We start from the raw sequence: 15,892 nt of genomic DNA on the forward strand, positions 1-15,892 counted from the left end.
ATTGGGACTGTCCCTATAAAATCGGGACATCTGGTTACCCGAGCTGCTGTGCCATGGCTCTGCACCCACCCGACAGTGCAGTGTGAGGGGGTCGAGCGTGCTCCTTTTACGCACGTCACTCTCCGCTCCCAAAGCATGGCGGAGACTATGTGGGCCCACTTCAAAGTCCTATCTCTACTTGGGCCGCTGCCGCTGCCGCTGCCTCCGCCACAAGAACCCAGGAAAGTGGGAGGAGGAAGAAGACGAAGAACTGCCCTCCTCAAGTAGCAGCTTCTTGCGGGCTCTAGTTTCACTATTTTTTTGCACATGCGCACACAGAAAACAATAAGGCCGGGCGAATTGGAACGCGAGCCCGCCCGCGGACGGGATGCGCATGCGCATTGGCGCCGCTGACGCTGCCAGGAGAGTAGTTCCAGCCCCTTGCGCACGTGTAGAGGAAGTCGGAAAGAGTGTTTGGAGGGGGCGGGGCTGAGAGCGTGGCTGGTTGCCGCGCGGTGTTGCAGCGGGCGCGGGGAGATGGAGGTGGTTGAACAGCTGGAGACCCTGAAGTTTGATAACGGACGGGCTCCAGGGAGTCCCAGCACGGCGGGGCCGCAGCCGGGGCCGGAGGAGCCCGCGGGCGGGGAGGAGCCGGGGCCGAAGCCGGAGGAGCCCGCGGGCGGGGAGGAGCCGGGGCCGGGGCTGGAGCCGGAGGAGCCCGTGGGCGGCGAGGAGACGGGGCCGGGGCCGGAGGAGCCCGCGGGCGGCGAGGGGCCGGGGCCGGAGCCGGAGCCGGAGGAGCCCGCGGGCGGCGAGGAGACGGGGCCGGGGCCGGGGCCGGAGGAGCCCGCGGGCGGCGAGGAGACGGCCCAAGCCTCGGTGCCTGCGGCTAGAGGAGTCCCCGGCGCCCAAGGCCCGCAGGAGGAGCAGCCAGGGGAGAGCAGTGCCGACTCGGTCAGGTGCGTAGCCCAGTCTCGTTCCCTCCGCTCCCTGCTCCTCGTCCCTGTGCCGGCCGCTGGTGGCGTTCACAGCGCCGGTCACTTTCGGGTTTGGCAGGAACAGTCGCGAAACTGAGCGGAGGCTTTGTCAGTTTCAGCCTTGAGCGGCTTGGGGAAGCGCTGACTAGCAGAGCCCTGGGCCTGCCAGTCTCCACCATCAGCAAAATACCATTGCCCCATTCATGTGTATTTCAGAGATTATGGTTATACTGGCTTTCTCCCCCAGCAGCCCTCTGGGTGTACTCTTGTGCCTTGTCCTCGCAGTTGTTGCCTTTCCTATGGAAAGGGAAGAGAACTAAGCATTACTTGCTGAAAATGTGAAAATTCAATCAACCTACAATTCAAGGCAGGTTGTTAACTATCAAGGTTATTGGTATCAATTGTCTTTTTAAGCCAAACCCCAATCTCTACTTTTTGTGGGGTGGGGGTGTGGATGGGGAGTCATAATTTTAACAATGGGCCCTCAACCACTGTACCAGTGTCTTTTGCACTAGTATTGGTGGATCATGGTGAACAAATTTGAAAGAGTTGATGTAGGGGACTTCTAACTTACATAGCTATGCTGAAGCCATAGTGAAGGGTAAAAATGTATCTAGTCCAGGCTTGCAGAACTGTTCTTTGGGGTATGAAAGATAAGTGAGAACAGACTTGCTTTGTAAGTACAGATGTGAGCAGTAGTACGTTGGTGAGAGCCACAAAGTAGATGGAAGATTCCTAAGTCAGATCAAACTGACTTGAATCCTTCTATAGCATCACTATCAGGAGATAAACATGCTATCCTGTTGGTTTTGTATGCCAGGGTCCTGAGCATGCTTGAGGAGCTGTAACTTACTAACTACAAGATTCAGACTTGGGTACAGTCATGAGTAATGTTTCTCTCTCTCTCCATCCCATCCTGGTGTACAAAGACTTGGCCTCAGTTGTTCATGCCTCTTGGCTGGACTACAGCAATGCAATATACCTGGGCATGAAGCCTTTGGCACTCTAGGAAACACTATGTAGAACAAAATGTTGCCGTGCATATCCTCAACATCACAGCAGACCTCATCATAGCTCTCTGCAGTTACTTCCCATGTAATTTTGAGTCAAGGTCTCAGGCCTTATCTTTAGAGCACTGTATGGGTCCAAAATCTCTAAAACACCACCTAAAAGCCCGAGACAAGGACTGTGGTTAACAGTTACCTTCTCTTGCATAATGGAACTAACAACAACAAGAATAAAAGTTCTGTGTCCCTCACAGAAATGATTCTCAAGGGATGGTCCAAGACACTGGAATGAGTTCCCCTCCCTCAAATGAAGGATCATCACAGCCCTCGTCACTTTGTATCTGAAGCGTAAGGCCCATTTCTTTGACTTGCCTTTTCTAATATAAAAACATAAGAACAGGTATAGTCTTAAAGGTATGTTATTTAAAAACAAACAAACAAACAAACAAAAAAACCTACCAAAACAAGACATTCCTCAACACATTCTTTTCCCTCTGGGGAGAGGATGAGAGACCAGTGACAGATGTGTAATTATGTTTCTTAATGCAACACTGAAAGGTGCTCAGATACCATGGCGATGAGTGTGATATAAAAACTAACATTTGATTATATCTGGTAAAGGTTAATGCAGAAGTTAAGGGTCCGTTATTAAAAGAAAAATACCTTAAGTAAGTGGTGGGTCGGGTTTTGCTCAAGAAGTCATCTCTTGACACCAAAAAACTTGACTACGTGTATGTCTTGAATCTATCCTTGGGTGAGGTGAGGCAAGGGAGACAGAGAAGGCCCTTGCATTGCAGGTGTGGCTTCATCTGGATTCCTCCGACTTCCAAGCTTGTGTCTCTGGTGTCAAGTATTGGGTATGGCATAAAGAGATTTAGTATCGTTTGGTTATGTTTACATTAATGTGTAGGGTGACCATATTTCCCTATGCTGAATACAGGACACCGGGTAAAATTACTCTTATTCAAGTGAGTTCAACGGCGATCAATCATAACTATGCAGTACAAACGTTCAAATTGATGTCAAGTTGACTGAGCCCCCTGTTAAAAAGAAATACTACATAGCTGAATTATTGTTATTTACCTTATCTTTAAGGCTTTAGGGTTCACACAGGGAGTAATCTCTCTGGTACAGCTCTCTTAAACAGATTCGGAGGAGGGGCGGAGTTGACTGACCTGACCTTCCCTTCCCTTCCCTGCCCGGAGCTCTCCACCCTCCATGCCTGGCTGGGCCCCTGGGACAGACCCTCCTCACCTGGTACCTGGCACCACATCTTCCTGAGGCTATATATGTCCCCCCCTCCCCAATTTCTGCCAGGGTTCCCACCAGAATGTGGCCGGCAGCAGCCTTTCACACTGGGAGGGTGTTAACAGATGGGAGCTGCTTCCATCTGCAGGGCAGGAGGAGGGGAAGGGATGATCTGGCCCCTGTCTTTGCGGAGTTCATCTCTTCCGTCCCCACCCATGTGGCTGGAAGCAGTTTCTGTCCCTTCCTGCCTGCACAGTGTCAAAAGGCAGCTTAACACCTCCAGGTTGCTGCTGGCCACTGACATAACCCATCCACGTCCTGTCCCCTGGCTACAGCACAGACAGGAAGGGGTTAAGCCCTAGGGATGCATTGTGCACCAGGGCCCAAGGAATCCCAGCCAGAGGTATGGATCAGCATGGGAGGGTGCCTATGGGATGGAGCAGCCCCACGCTCCCTGGGGCAGGACCTGGGTAGGGGGACAGGTGAAGAGGGTGCTGTGGAGCCTGCAGGGTCGGGGTGCAAACAGGCTGGAAATTGCTTCCCCCTCACCACTCCAGAGCCTAGCTGAGGTGCGGAGAGTCTACCCTATGCCAGTGCTGTGCGGCGCTTTAGCACATGGAGGGCTTGGCTCCTCCTGGCCAGGGTCCCGGCCTAAAGGGTCTTGGGTTTTCCTGGGGTGGCAGCCCAGCCAGATGCAGCGGGGAAGGAAGAAGCCCGCTGGCAAGGCTGTTGGTGAGCTGAGAGCTCCGACCAGGGGCTGGTTCTCCTCAAATCTCTGGAAGCAGGATGCACCCCACCGGGAAGGATATGGAAAAGCAGCGGGGCTGGGAGGGATGTGTGAAGGAGTAAAGAAGGGAGAGGACAGCAAGAGAGGCAGCATTTAAAAGGCCTATGGGTGAGCAGCAGAGTCGACGTGTAACTGTCAGCCACCTGGAACCTGCCTGCACTCACCAGCCACCGCAGCTCACAGCACGCAGCAAGTGGGACGAGGCTCTGCTGGCATGCAGCGGGGGCTGTGCTGATGGACAACAGGGGGAGCATCTGCTCCTGTGTGCTGCAGCTTTGCCCTGCCACCAGCCTTGCACACCCACACCCATCCTCTGCCACTGGAACCCCCTCTTCCCCTCCCCCTCATCACTGGTGAACGGGCATCTGGCTGGCGAGCAGGGATCCGGCCAGTAGCAGGACCCACCATTATTGAGGGGAGGAAAGACAGAAAATATGGGACAGTTTGCTCGTTTTTAAGAAAAATCGGGACACCTGCAGGAGGGCTTAAATACGTGACTGTCCCTTTAAAAATGGGAAGTTTGGTCACCCTGTTCATGTTCCCCAGCAGCAATGATGCAGCTATGGTGCTGAAGTGTAGACACTTACTCAGTGATGGAAGGGATTTTTCCATCTCTGTTGTAAGTTAACTTCCTGAAGAGGCGGTAGCTAGATCAATGGAAGAATTCTTTTTTGACCTAGCTGTTTCTGTGGTGGGGGGACCTAACTACATTGTGCAGGGTATGAATTTTTTCATGACCTTCACTGATGAAGGTAGATCGATCTATTTATTACATATAGTCTGGGCCTTAGTTGAGCTTTATCATATCTTTTGTTACTCTTGACTGAGGTGTTGCTGATATGTTTGAATTAGGTTGGTTCTGCAGTGACTTTTTTCTTTCCTTTTTGAAGAAACTTGGAGGATTGATATTGCTAATCCTCCTTTAAGGCTCTATAATAACTTCCTAGAGATTCCGTTTTGTTACTCTCCTTTTAGTATATGCAAGGGTGGCTCCAGGCCCCAGCATGCCAAGTGCGTGCTTGGGGTGGCATGTCGCTGGGGGCGCTCTGCCGGTCGCTGGGAGGGCAGCAGGCAGGGTGCCTTTGGTGGCATGCCTGCGGAGGGTCCGCTGGTCCTGCGGCTCTGGTGGACCTCCTGCAGGCATGCCTACATAGAGTCTGCTGGTCCCACGGCTCCACTGAGCCGTGGGACCAGCGAACCCTCCACAGGCACACCTGCGGGAGGTCCACCGGAGCCGCGGGACCGGCGACCGGCAGAGGGCCCCCCGCGGCATGCCATCGTGCTAGGTGCGGCAAAATGTCTAGAGCCGCCCCTGAGTATATGGTTGGGAAAGTGCAAAGAGTCCTAAGATGTAGTACCATAGTTTTCTGCTGATACATTGCTCTGTCTCTTCTATCAGATCTGGATGATAGATTTTGAGAATGCAATGAAACTGGGCTTTGAGAGAGTTGAGTGAAGCGGAAGTTGGAAAAGGTAATTTGGGTGGAGAAGTAATTTGGACAATTGCTGATTACAGTTGATTGCTCTCCCTAGTAGCAGACCTTGCCATGTTCAGACATACCTTTCCAACCTGCAGGACAGAGTACTGCAGTGAATTCAGGGCCATCTTTGAAGATGGCTCACAAACTTTAATATAGAACGTGAGAGCCTGTCTGCTCAGTGAACACGAGAACTTCCATACTGGGTCAGGACAATGGTCCATCTAGCCCAGTATCCTGTTTTCTGACCGTGGCCAATGCCAAATTCTTCAGGGGAAATGAACAGAATAGGCAATCATCAGGTGTTCTATCCTCTGTCATCCACTCCCAGCTTCTGGCAAACAGGCTAGGGACACTCAGAGCGTGGTATTGCATCCCTGGCCGGAAGCCACTGATGGACCTATCCTCCATGAACTTATTTAGTTCTTTACTATTATAGTTTTGGCCTTCACAACATCCCCTGGCAACGAGTTCCAGAGATTGACTGTGTTGTGTGAAGTACTTCCTTTTGACTGCTTCTGTGTGCAAGTCAAGGTGTTGCTTCTTACCTATAAAGCCTACTGGTTTAGAACTTGGCTACCTTAAATACCTCTTGTGCCTGGTGACAGATAAAATTGTTAAATCTCTAAATGCGTAATTGCAGGGAAGAAAGAGACCATTTTCAAGTGGTTGTCATTGACTGTGAAACTTGTTCCTTATATGTAAAGGCTAGGAATTATTTACCTTCAGAGCTTAGTGCAAAATGTGTCTTTTAGAGCAAGTGTTTGCTTGTCTGGGCTAGACTCCATGTTAATGTTTTTGTTGGTTGTACAGTAATGATAGCTGTGTACTCTGTAGCAGACAGTTTAAACTAATAAGTTTAATTTTGTCATATGCTCAGGTGACATGGCAATGGGCACGCAAAACACCTCCACATAAATTTAATTTTTCTGTAAGCACAGTATCTTTGCATAAAATAAGTGTGTGTGTGTGTATGTATTTTATTTACAATTATTACTTTTATTACAGTGGTGTTCAGGAAGCCAAGTAAAATGGGGCCTCAGTCAGGACTATGTAAACACTCATAGACCCAATAAGCTTACAGTCTAAGAAAGTTGATGGGTTTTGTTCCATTGCTGGTAACTGGCCTAATCTTGTGTTGTGCCCTTATTTGAGTTATTCATGGATAATAGATTAAAGGATAATCCTTGTCTTTTATTTTACTGTAGCATAGGAGTTTTCTTACAAAAAGACACAAATGTTTATAACTCCTGTTTTTGTCTTCTGCAGTGATACGGATTCTGATAGTTCATCTTCTGTCTCCTCTTCTTCATGTTCTCTTTCAATTGGATCTGTTGAATGTGATAGTCAGCAAAATGGAAACGATAACACATCTTACCATGTTAAAACAAAAGATGAATTGCCTCTTGAAGTAAGTATGTTATGAAAGCTTTCCAACATTTTCCAGTTATCGTGTTAAATATATTTAACTTAATATATTTACAGCTTTTGTAAAATCACTTTTTAAAATAAAATGATCAGTGGGTTTATGGCTCTCACTTGCTGATTAGTTGATTATTTGAGATTTAGTTGTAAGTGGTGCATAGGATCTGGTCCAACAGGTGAATATAGCTGAACCACTCAGTAATAGAAACCATCATGTAATAAAATGGATCCCCCCCTCTAAGGAGAAAAAACCCAATGAAATCCACCACAGTGGGATTCAGCTACAAAAAGGAGATCTACACAAAAACGGGGAGGCTAGTTAATGGAAATTAAAAGGAGTGGTCACTAGTGAAATGCCTGCAAACTGCATGGAAACTTTAAAAAACCATAATGGAGGCTCAAACTATATGTATACCCCAAATAATTAAAAAAAGAAAAACAGTAAAAGGACCAAAAAATGCTACCATGGTGAAATAGAGTAAAAAAGGTGGTTAGAAATAAAAAGACATCTTTTAAAAATTGGAAGTGAAATCCTACTAAGGAAAAGAGAAACGAACATAAACTCTGGCAAGTCAAGAGTAGAAGTATAATTAGGCAGGTTAAAAGAGAATTCGAAAAGCAACTAGCAAAAGAAATAAACCAGCAGCATTACTTTTTTAAGTGCATAAAAATCAGGAAGTCTGCTAAACAATCAGTAGGGCCACTGGAAAATCAAAATGATAAATGAACACTCATGAAAGGCAAGGCTGTTATAGAGAAGCTAAATTAATTCTTTGCATATGTCTTTGATGTAGAAGATGTGAGGGAGATTACCATACCTGAGCCATTCTCTTTTAGTGACAGAGTTGAGGAATTGTCACAGATTGTGGTGTCAGGAGAGGTGGTTTTGGAACAAATTAATAAACCATAACAAGTCACCGGGACCAGATGGTATTCACAAAGGGTTCTGAAGGAACTCATATGCAAATACAGAACTATTTATTATAGTAACCTGTCACTTAAATCAGACTCTGTACCAGATAACTGGAAGATAGCTAATGTAGTGTGGATTTAAAAAATGCTCCAGAGGTGATCCTGGCAATTATAGGCTGGCAAGACTAACTTCAGTACGGGTCAGATTGCTTGAAACTATAGTAAAAAAACCAAAATTATCAGAGGCATAGATGAATACAATATACTGGGGAAATGTAAATCAAAGTTATGCCTCACCGATGTATTAGAATTCGTTGAGGGGGTCAACAAACGTGGACAAGGGTGATCCAGTGGACTTAGTGTACTTAGACTTTCAGAAGGCCTTTGACAAGGTCCTTTACCAAAGACTTTTAAGCAGTGTAAGCAGTCATAGGATAAGAGGGAAGGTCCTCTTGTGGATCAATAACTGGTTAAAAGGTAGGAAACAAAGGGTAGGAATAAATGATCAATTTCAGAATGGAGAGAGGTAAATAGTACAGTCCCCCAAGAATCTGTACTGGGATCTGTGCTATTCAACATACTGATAAGTGGTCTGGAAAAAAGGGTAAACAGTGAGGTGACAAAGTTTGTAGACCACACCAATTTATTCAAGATAGTTAAGTTCAAAGTTGTCTGTGAAGAGTTATAAAGAGATCTCACTAAAGTGGGTGACTAGGTAAGAAAATGACAGAATTCCGTGTTGACAAGTGCAAAGTAATGCACACTGAAAAAACAATTCCAACTGTACATACAAAAGGATGTGGCTTAAAATAGCTGTTTAGCAGTCAAGTAAGATCTTGGAGTCATTGTGGATAGTTCTCTGAAAACATCCACTTACTATACAATGGCAGTTAAAGAGCTAACAGAAATAATGAATATAAAGAACCATTAGGAAAAGGATTGATAGTCAGAAAATATTATTATGCCACTGTATAAATCTATGCTACACCCACAGCTTGAATACCGCATGCAGTTCTGGTCACCCCATCTCAGAAAAGATGCATTAGAATTGGAAAAAGTACAGAGAATGGCAAGAAAAATTATTAAGGTATGGAGCAGCCTCCATATGAGGAGAGATTTAAAAGACTTTGACTTTTCGTCTTGGAAAAGATGTCTATGGGCGATATAATAGAGGTCTACAAAATCCTGAATGATGTGGAGAAAGTGAATAAGGAAACGTTATTTACTCTTTCACATAACACAAGAATCAGGACTTGAAACAAACCTAAGGAAATACTTTTTCAGACAGTGTACAGCCAACCTGTGGAACTCATTGATAGGAGACGTTGCGAAGGCCAAAAGTATAACTGGATTTTAAGAAGATTTAGATAAGCTCATAGAGGATATGTCCCTCAAGAAGGTCAGGGATGCAACCCCATGCTCTGGGTGTCTCTAAGCCTCTGTTTTCCAGAAGGTGAGACTAGATACATCTTGCAATAATTGTCCTGTTTTGTTCATTCCCTCTGAGGCATCTGACACCAGCCACTGTCAGAAGGCATGAAAGTGGGCTAGATGGACCATTGGTCTGAGCTAGTATGTTCGTACTTATTTGTTTTTTCACTTCACAATTAGTCAGACATAGACAGACTTGTTAGATGAAATATAGACTACTTATAATTAGCATTCAGTATAAATTACAAGCTTGTTTATTTCAGAATTTTCAGAGACATTTTAGTGTATTACATAAGATCATCATAGGAGAAGTTCACACAACTCAAAATGTGTGTGTATATATATTTTCTGTTCATAGTTGAATTAGGTCCATTAGAAGGCTCTCTAAAGCAATTTGTCACTAATCAGGAAGTATTAGTGGTTTTCTTCATCTTCTGTTTCATGCAGATTTCCCTGTTTTGTTTTGTTTTGTTTTGTTTTTAATTTAAATCTTTCTTTCAAATGTGAGACTCGTAAACTTAAATGTATTCTGTAAGCTTCACAAATTATTTTAAAATGTTTGTAGAGCTTATCAAACCTTGGAAAAGTACGTTTTGGCCCTCCCAAATGTCTTGGCTCTTCTTAAGCTCTCAAAGGATTTAAAGATTATGCTGACCATTCCTGCTTCTCACTTCATATTAATGAGAATTGTCTGGTGGGTAACAAAACTTGTTATTGATTTTTATATTTTGGTGTGTGCTTGCAATTACAGTTCTGTTCTAAGTACTGCAGATGAAACATCTTGATGTGAATCTAATTGTTCCTTTCTTTGCTCCTGGGTTTCATACATGGTGCAAACTCATTAAATAGTTCTGTAATTATTACTCTCTATTTCAAGATAAGAACTAAATTCTAATTAAGATATTTAAAACTGGCTTCTTTCTGATAACATGAGGATGGGTAATTAGCCATAATCTGCTTTATATGAAGTAAGAATAAAAGGATTATAAAATAGTTTAATGCCATTATACAGATTGACGATATGCCCTCATCTATAATGCTATGTGCGGTAATAGTCAACTTATCACACAAAGAATACTACCGAATTAGAGAGTGTTAGAAAAGGGCAATGAAAATGATTGAACTTGTCAGGATTGTCTCTTTTAGAAAAGAGGCAAATAAGAGACATGATAGAAGTATGTAAAAAAAATGAAGCATCTAGAGATGGTAGATCAAGAGCTTCTGTTTTCCCGTTCTCAACACAAGAATGAGGGAATGGCTGGTGAAACTGAAAGGTGGCAAATTGGATACTGAAAAAGGGAAATGCTTTTTCACTTGATGCATATTTAGGCTGTGGAACTCAGTACTGCAGTGTGTCATTGAGTGCAAGAATTTATGTGGTTTGGAGGGATTGGATGACAATATGAATATTGAAGGCTTCCATCCACGCGCTGTATGTGGAAACCTGAGGAAAAAAACGGACCAGGGCGAGGCCTTCGAGGTCACCAGCAAGTGGTACTCCAGCAACCACTTCCTCCCTTCGGGCAGCTTCACCCGATTGGCCGACTGGCGCTTCATACACCGCGCCCGGCTGAATTGCGTCCCACTCAATGGAGCCATTCGCAACGAGGACCCGGACAAGCACTGCAGGAAGTGTGGGTACGCCATGGAGACCCTGTCCCACGTCCTGTGCAGCTGCAGGCCCCATGCCAGAGCCTAGCAGCTGCGCCACAACGCCGTCCAGGACCGCCTAGTGAAGGCCATCGCCCCGCACCTGGGAGAGATCGCTGTCAACCGCACCATCTCCGACACCGACAGCCCACTGCGCCCGGACATCGTCGTCACGGACAAGGACTGGAAAAAGATTATCCTCGTCGATGTGACAATCCCGTTCAAGAACAGGACCTCGGCTTTCCGTGAAGCCTGAGCCCGCAAACTTGAGAAATACGCTCCCTTGGCGGACGCCCTGCGGACAAAAGGCTGCGAGGTCTACACCGATGCTCTGATCATTGGGGCCCTGGGTGCCTGGGACCCCTGTAATGAACGTGTACTTCGCACCTGTGGGGTGGGCCGTCGCTACGCGTGGCTCATGAGACGCCTAATGGTTTCGGACACTATTCGATGGTCTAGAGACATTTACACAGAGCACATCACCGGCCACCGCCAATACCGAGTGTGAACCGGTGTGACTCTGTGAACCCACAAGGGGGAGGAAACTTGTGGACCTCCCCTGCTGGACTTTATCCCCTGAGCCCTGAACCCACCGAACCGAACTCCACCATGTGAAGGTCATCCTATCCCCTGTATGTATGAGCGATGTACCCCTACTGCTTCCTGACTGTATCTTGATCTCACCCACCGTACACCCCGCATTGGGAACATGGCAGACTGTATATGCTATGTGCTGTTCAATACCAAACTACTAGCATCCCCCTATACTCTGCATGCTACCCCCGATGATCAATAACTGACTTTTCAAACTCTCTGTATCGTTTATTTTTAAACATTTTCTAATAAACCTTTAACGCAGGCAAAGTACCTTGGAAGAAATAAATAGCTCATGCTTTAGGGCTTAAGCCAACTTCAAACTATTAAGGATTAGGAGGAGATCTTCATTGGGGCAGATTGTACCATGCCTTCCTACTATGTATGGCTTTTGCATCTTCCTTTGAAACAGCTGATGCTGGCCATTGTCAGAGACGGGATATTGGGCTAGAAAGGATTGGAATAGGATCTAGTATGGCAGATCCTATAATACTGTGGGTTTTATTGATGTCCTTTTGTGTATTGTGTTGGACTCCCCAAAATTCATGCCGATTCAATATATATATAAATTCTGCATAATCTTAAACACGGAAAAAGCATTTTAAAAGAATTTTTAAGCCTGTTGCCCTGTTCTTGTCCTATTGTTACCAGCTCATCTTGTGTGTATATAAGATAGTGTGCTTGCCTAGGGCACACTGAAGTATAGTGAGATGTATCAAGGACTGAGGACTAGCTTTAGTGTTCTCTACTTTTGAAGGGTTTTTTGTGTTTAGGACTTCACGCCATAAAAGCAAGGAAATTGAGTGATCGAGTCAAACAATGATAGGCTCTGTAGCTAAAGCAGTGGTCTATCTGGTTCTGTAATATTCCTGATGTACCTTCTGAGTGTTATTTTGTAAGCTGGTATTTACTTGCCCGTTGTGGTTAAATTTACCATTTACTACACTATTTAGCATTGAAGACCCATGAGCAACTTTGAAACATTAAGGATGTTTTACTCACTATGATATAGTCAACCACAAGCTTGGCAAGGCTGTGAAACCAAATGAGTACCTTATATGAGAACAGAACCATATTCATATCTCTATACAAACAGGGTTTTCATCCCACAAGCATTTTCATTTTAACATGAATTTTATATAATTCAACATTTCAATATAGATGAGCATCCGAGGATTTCACTTCCCAGTTTGAGCTCAGTATGAGAATTCTTGTTCATTTCTTTTGTAAGTCATGACTTAGTGCTGGTAAGAATTGCACAGAGAGGCTTGTAATGACTCCACTGTATTTGGAGGATTTTCTTGCCATGCTGTATTAAGAGGAGAACCTCACCAGACATTTAAATTGTTTTATTTAACTAAAACAACAACATTAAGTATTCTGGATTTTTTTCTTCAACAGCAAACATATAATATTTTAACAAAACAAACATGTGTCCCTCACTTCTCACATTTATCTCCAGGCTTCTTCTCCCTGTCCAGATCTATTCTACCCCCATCAATCTTCTATTCATTGAACTGTTTGAAACTTTGCACTTTTAGAGAGAGGTAAGGGATTGATTCTGTGTACACAAATTTTCTGAGGGACAGTAGGGTTGAGGTATGTTATTTCTCACTTCTATATATTTATTTAAAAACATTTTTGCTGTTAACAAGCATGTTACCTCTGGGGAGACACGTCCACAGTTTGAGAACTGCAAAACTAAGCATCTCCGATGGTACCTTCTAGGCTGAGCACCGAGTCCCATTGGGTAAATAGAAAGATTAACCTAAATAATCTATACAAAAGCCAGTGGAACCCCATAACAGTGGGTCCCTATTCCATGTACTATTGGAACTCATTTATAAAACTTTCTTAAATATTACATGAATATATTGTCTCATACTATAGATTTAGAATTTATAATCCCTATTCCATGATGAGCTATCTTTGAGCTATGATGTATCTTAATTAAAACTATCTTTAAATAGGTTTTTTCCTAGAAGTATTTTATCAAAAAATACGATTTAAATAAAAACTTTTTTTTTTTAAATCATTGTTTGTTTTTTATCCACCCTGATTGATACCAGCACCAGCAACCTCCTGCTCAACAGCAGCGGAGAGGAGATAGCTTCAAGTCCCATTGAAAAGGCAGACAAACCACATCTTTATCTTCTGCATCAGGCCTTAGATTTCAGGCTTGATGTGAGGCTCGAGCTGCAAACCTATCTTAATTTGTTGATGCTGTTTCTCCTTTCTTCTCCTCTTTCCCCCCTTTGGATCCTAGAAATAATACAAAGGAGTTATTCCTTACAGTTTTACACCATCCATTCCACCTCTGTTCAGGGACTCTTGGAAAGCTAAGAACAGAATTTAGTTTGCTCTTGGAAGTAGGTGCTATATAGACTGTTCAGAAGGGATTCTATTCCATATGCTTTCTGATTTCTGATGGAGGACTCTGACCCATCTTAGATCTGAGAAAGTTCAGCTCCTTCATCACAAAGTTTGTCGTCTGTCTGACACAAGCATCCATAATTCCTTCCCTATCCACCCAAAATTGATTTAGGGTTCTGTTTACAGGGTGTGTACCACATTGTTATGAGGCTTTCATATTGCAAATATTTTTGCTTCCTTATGGGAATAGATCACTAGCAGTACAGGGTCCTTCCCTTTGGTTTCTCTACTATTCTCATATACAGTATTTACAAAGTGTCCATCAGCGGTGGCAGCACATCTCAGATGATAGGCTATACATGGTGTGGAGAATAAGGGAGTTGTGTGTAATCTCCTATAAATATATGCACCTCAGTTTACCTGTTTGATATTATCCTGCCTGACTGCAAGGAGTTAAATTGAAGGAGGCTTTTTGTGGGGGAAACAAACAGGAAAATGAAATAATGACACACAAGGCTCATTAGTGAGACAGTGGCGGGGCTATGAAGTGGGGAATGCTCCTGCCTAGCTCTAGTCAGGCTGGCAAGGTTCACTTTTCCCAGGCCTGAGCCTAGGATCAAAGAGAATACAGATACCTTAAAGCAGAGGTTTTCAAACTGGGAGGTATGTACACCTGTGGGTGATTCACCAAGGTTATTAGGGTGGCATGATGACTTGATAGGCCTGAGCTGAAGGAGGAAGCTCTGAACAGGTGGTCTTCGCTACTAGGGCTAGGCTCCCTGCCCGTATTACATCCTCACTGGAGGAGGCTGATGGGATCTCTGAGCAAGTAGTTGAAGGTTGTACCCTGAGAGTACTGACTCTGCTACCAGACAGAGCCCCCTCCTGAGTGTGGCATCAGGACACACCATGTTGCCTACTTCCCTTGCTGAACAGAGCCTGCACAGAGGTGGATGGGATTATGCTGAAGGGTCAGGATGGGGGCTGTGTCTGGAAGGGGAGCCAGTACTCATGGGGTGCAGCCTTCTGCTCTTCTCCTGACCCCTGCCCTTCAGCACTACCCTGTTTGTTTCCCCTCCTCAGTGAGGAGTGAGACAAACAGGAAGCTGAGTCCTGGCTGCTGAAGCTGCCTGGCCACTGCAAGGAGCAGGCCTCCTCAACTACCATATGGTGAGCACCTGCCTACCTCCATTATGGCTCTCCCCTGGCACCCATCTCTCGCTCCCTGCAAAAAATATTTTTTTGGAAGGAAATGGGGAGAGGAGTGCATGAGACATGAATCTCTGAAGGGAAGCTCACCCCCCCCCAAAAAAAAAATAATAAAAAGCATGGAAAACTGCCTTAAAGATATTGGCAATAAGGAAGAAATGAGTGGATATTCAGAAGCTGTCTGGAGGGAGGCCGTGACAGAGAGACCGAGGCCATGTCTACACTAGCAAGCTTACAGTGTCTCAGCAGTGCTACTGTAAAATGGTTCCTGTAGCTGGTTTATGCTGGTAGGAGAGAACTCTCCTGTCAACATAATAAAACCACTTCAAGAAGGGGCGGTAGCTATGTAGGTGGAAGAAACTCTCCCACCTACATTGTGTTGTGCACACTACCACTTATGCAGGCGAAACTTGTCACTCAAGGGTGAGTTATTTTTTTCACACCCCTGAGCGACAAGTTTTGCCGACATAAGTGGTAGTGTAGACATTGCCTTAGAAATTCCCAGAAACTTCAGTAGTCAGGGTCTCCCCCAACTCAGAGTTGGAGGTAACTGGCTGAAAGTGTGTGTATAAAAGCTTTCAAGGAAACATGACAACATTGGTAAAACCTATGTCTATAGGACTTTTTGTTTCAATCGTTTGTTTTAGGTGTTATGTACCTCTGGGTGAATGAATAATTAGTTTTGAAGATTGTTTTTGAGTCATTTTAATCAGCTATTGTCACAGGCTCCCAGAGGAAAAGGGCTTATAGGTGCCAAACATAGTAGGTCCTGTTGGGTTAGCATCTTTGTTAAAAGGGAAGACCCAGCCTGAGTGCTTGAAC

At 44.8% G+C, this 15,892-nt stretch overlaps 1 protein-coding gene across 1 annotated transcript in view; it reads left to right on the forward strand.

Annotated features, from left to right (window-relative positions):
* The first annotated feature begins 444 nt into the window (after positions 1-444).
* NAF1 (nuclear assembly factor 1 ribonucleoprotein) overlaps positions 445-15,892 on the forward strand; it is a 66,097-nt gene continuing 50,649 nt past the window's right edge. Inside the window, exons 1-3 of the mRNA XM_030564273.1 lie at positions 445-635; positions 849-938; positions 6,746-6,887. Of these exons, the coding sequence (XP_030420133.1) occupies positions 517-635; positions 849-938; positions 6,746-6,887 (351 nt within the window). The 5' untranslated portion in view covers positions 445-516. The remainder of the gene's footprint in view (positions 636-848; positions 939-6,745; positions 6,888-15,892) is intronic.

This window comes from Gopherus evgoodei, chromosome 5 (assembly GCF_007399415.2).
Source record: "Gopherus evgoodei ecotype Sinaloan lineage chromosome 5, rGopEvg1_v1.p, whole genome shotgun sequence".
In the NCBI taxonomy this organism is placed as follows: domain Eukaryota; kingdom Metazoa; phylum Chordata; order Testudines; family Testudinidae; genus Gopherus; species Gopherus evgoodei.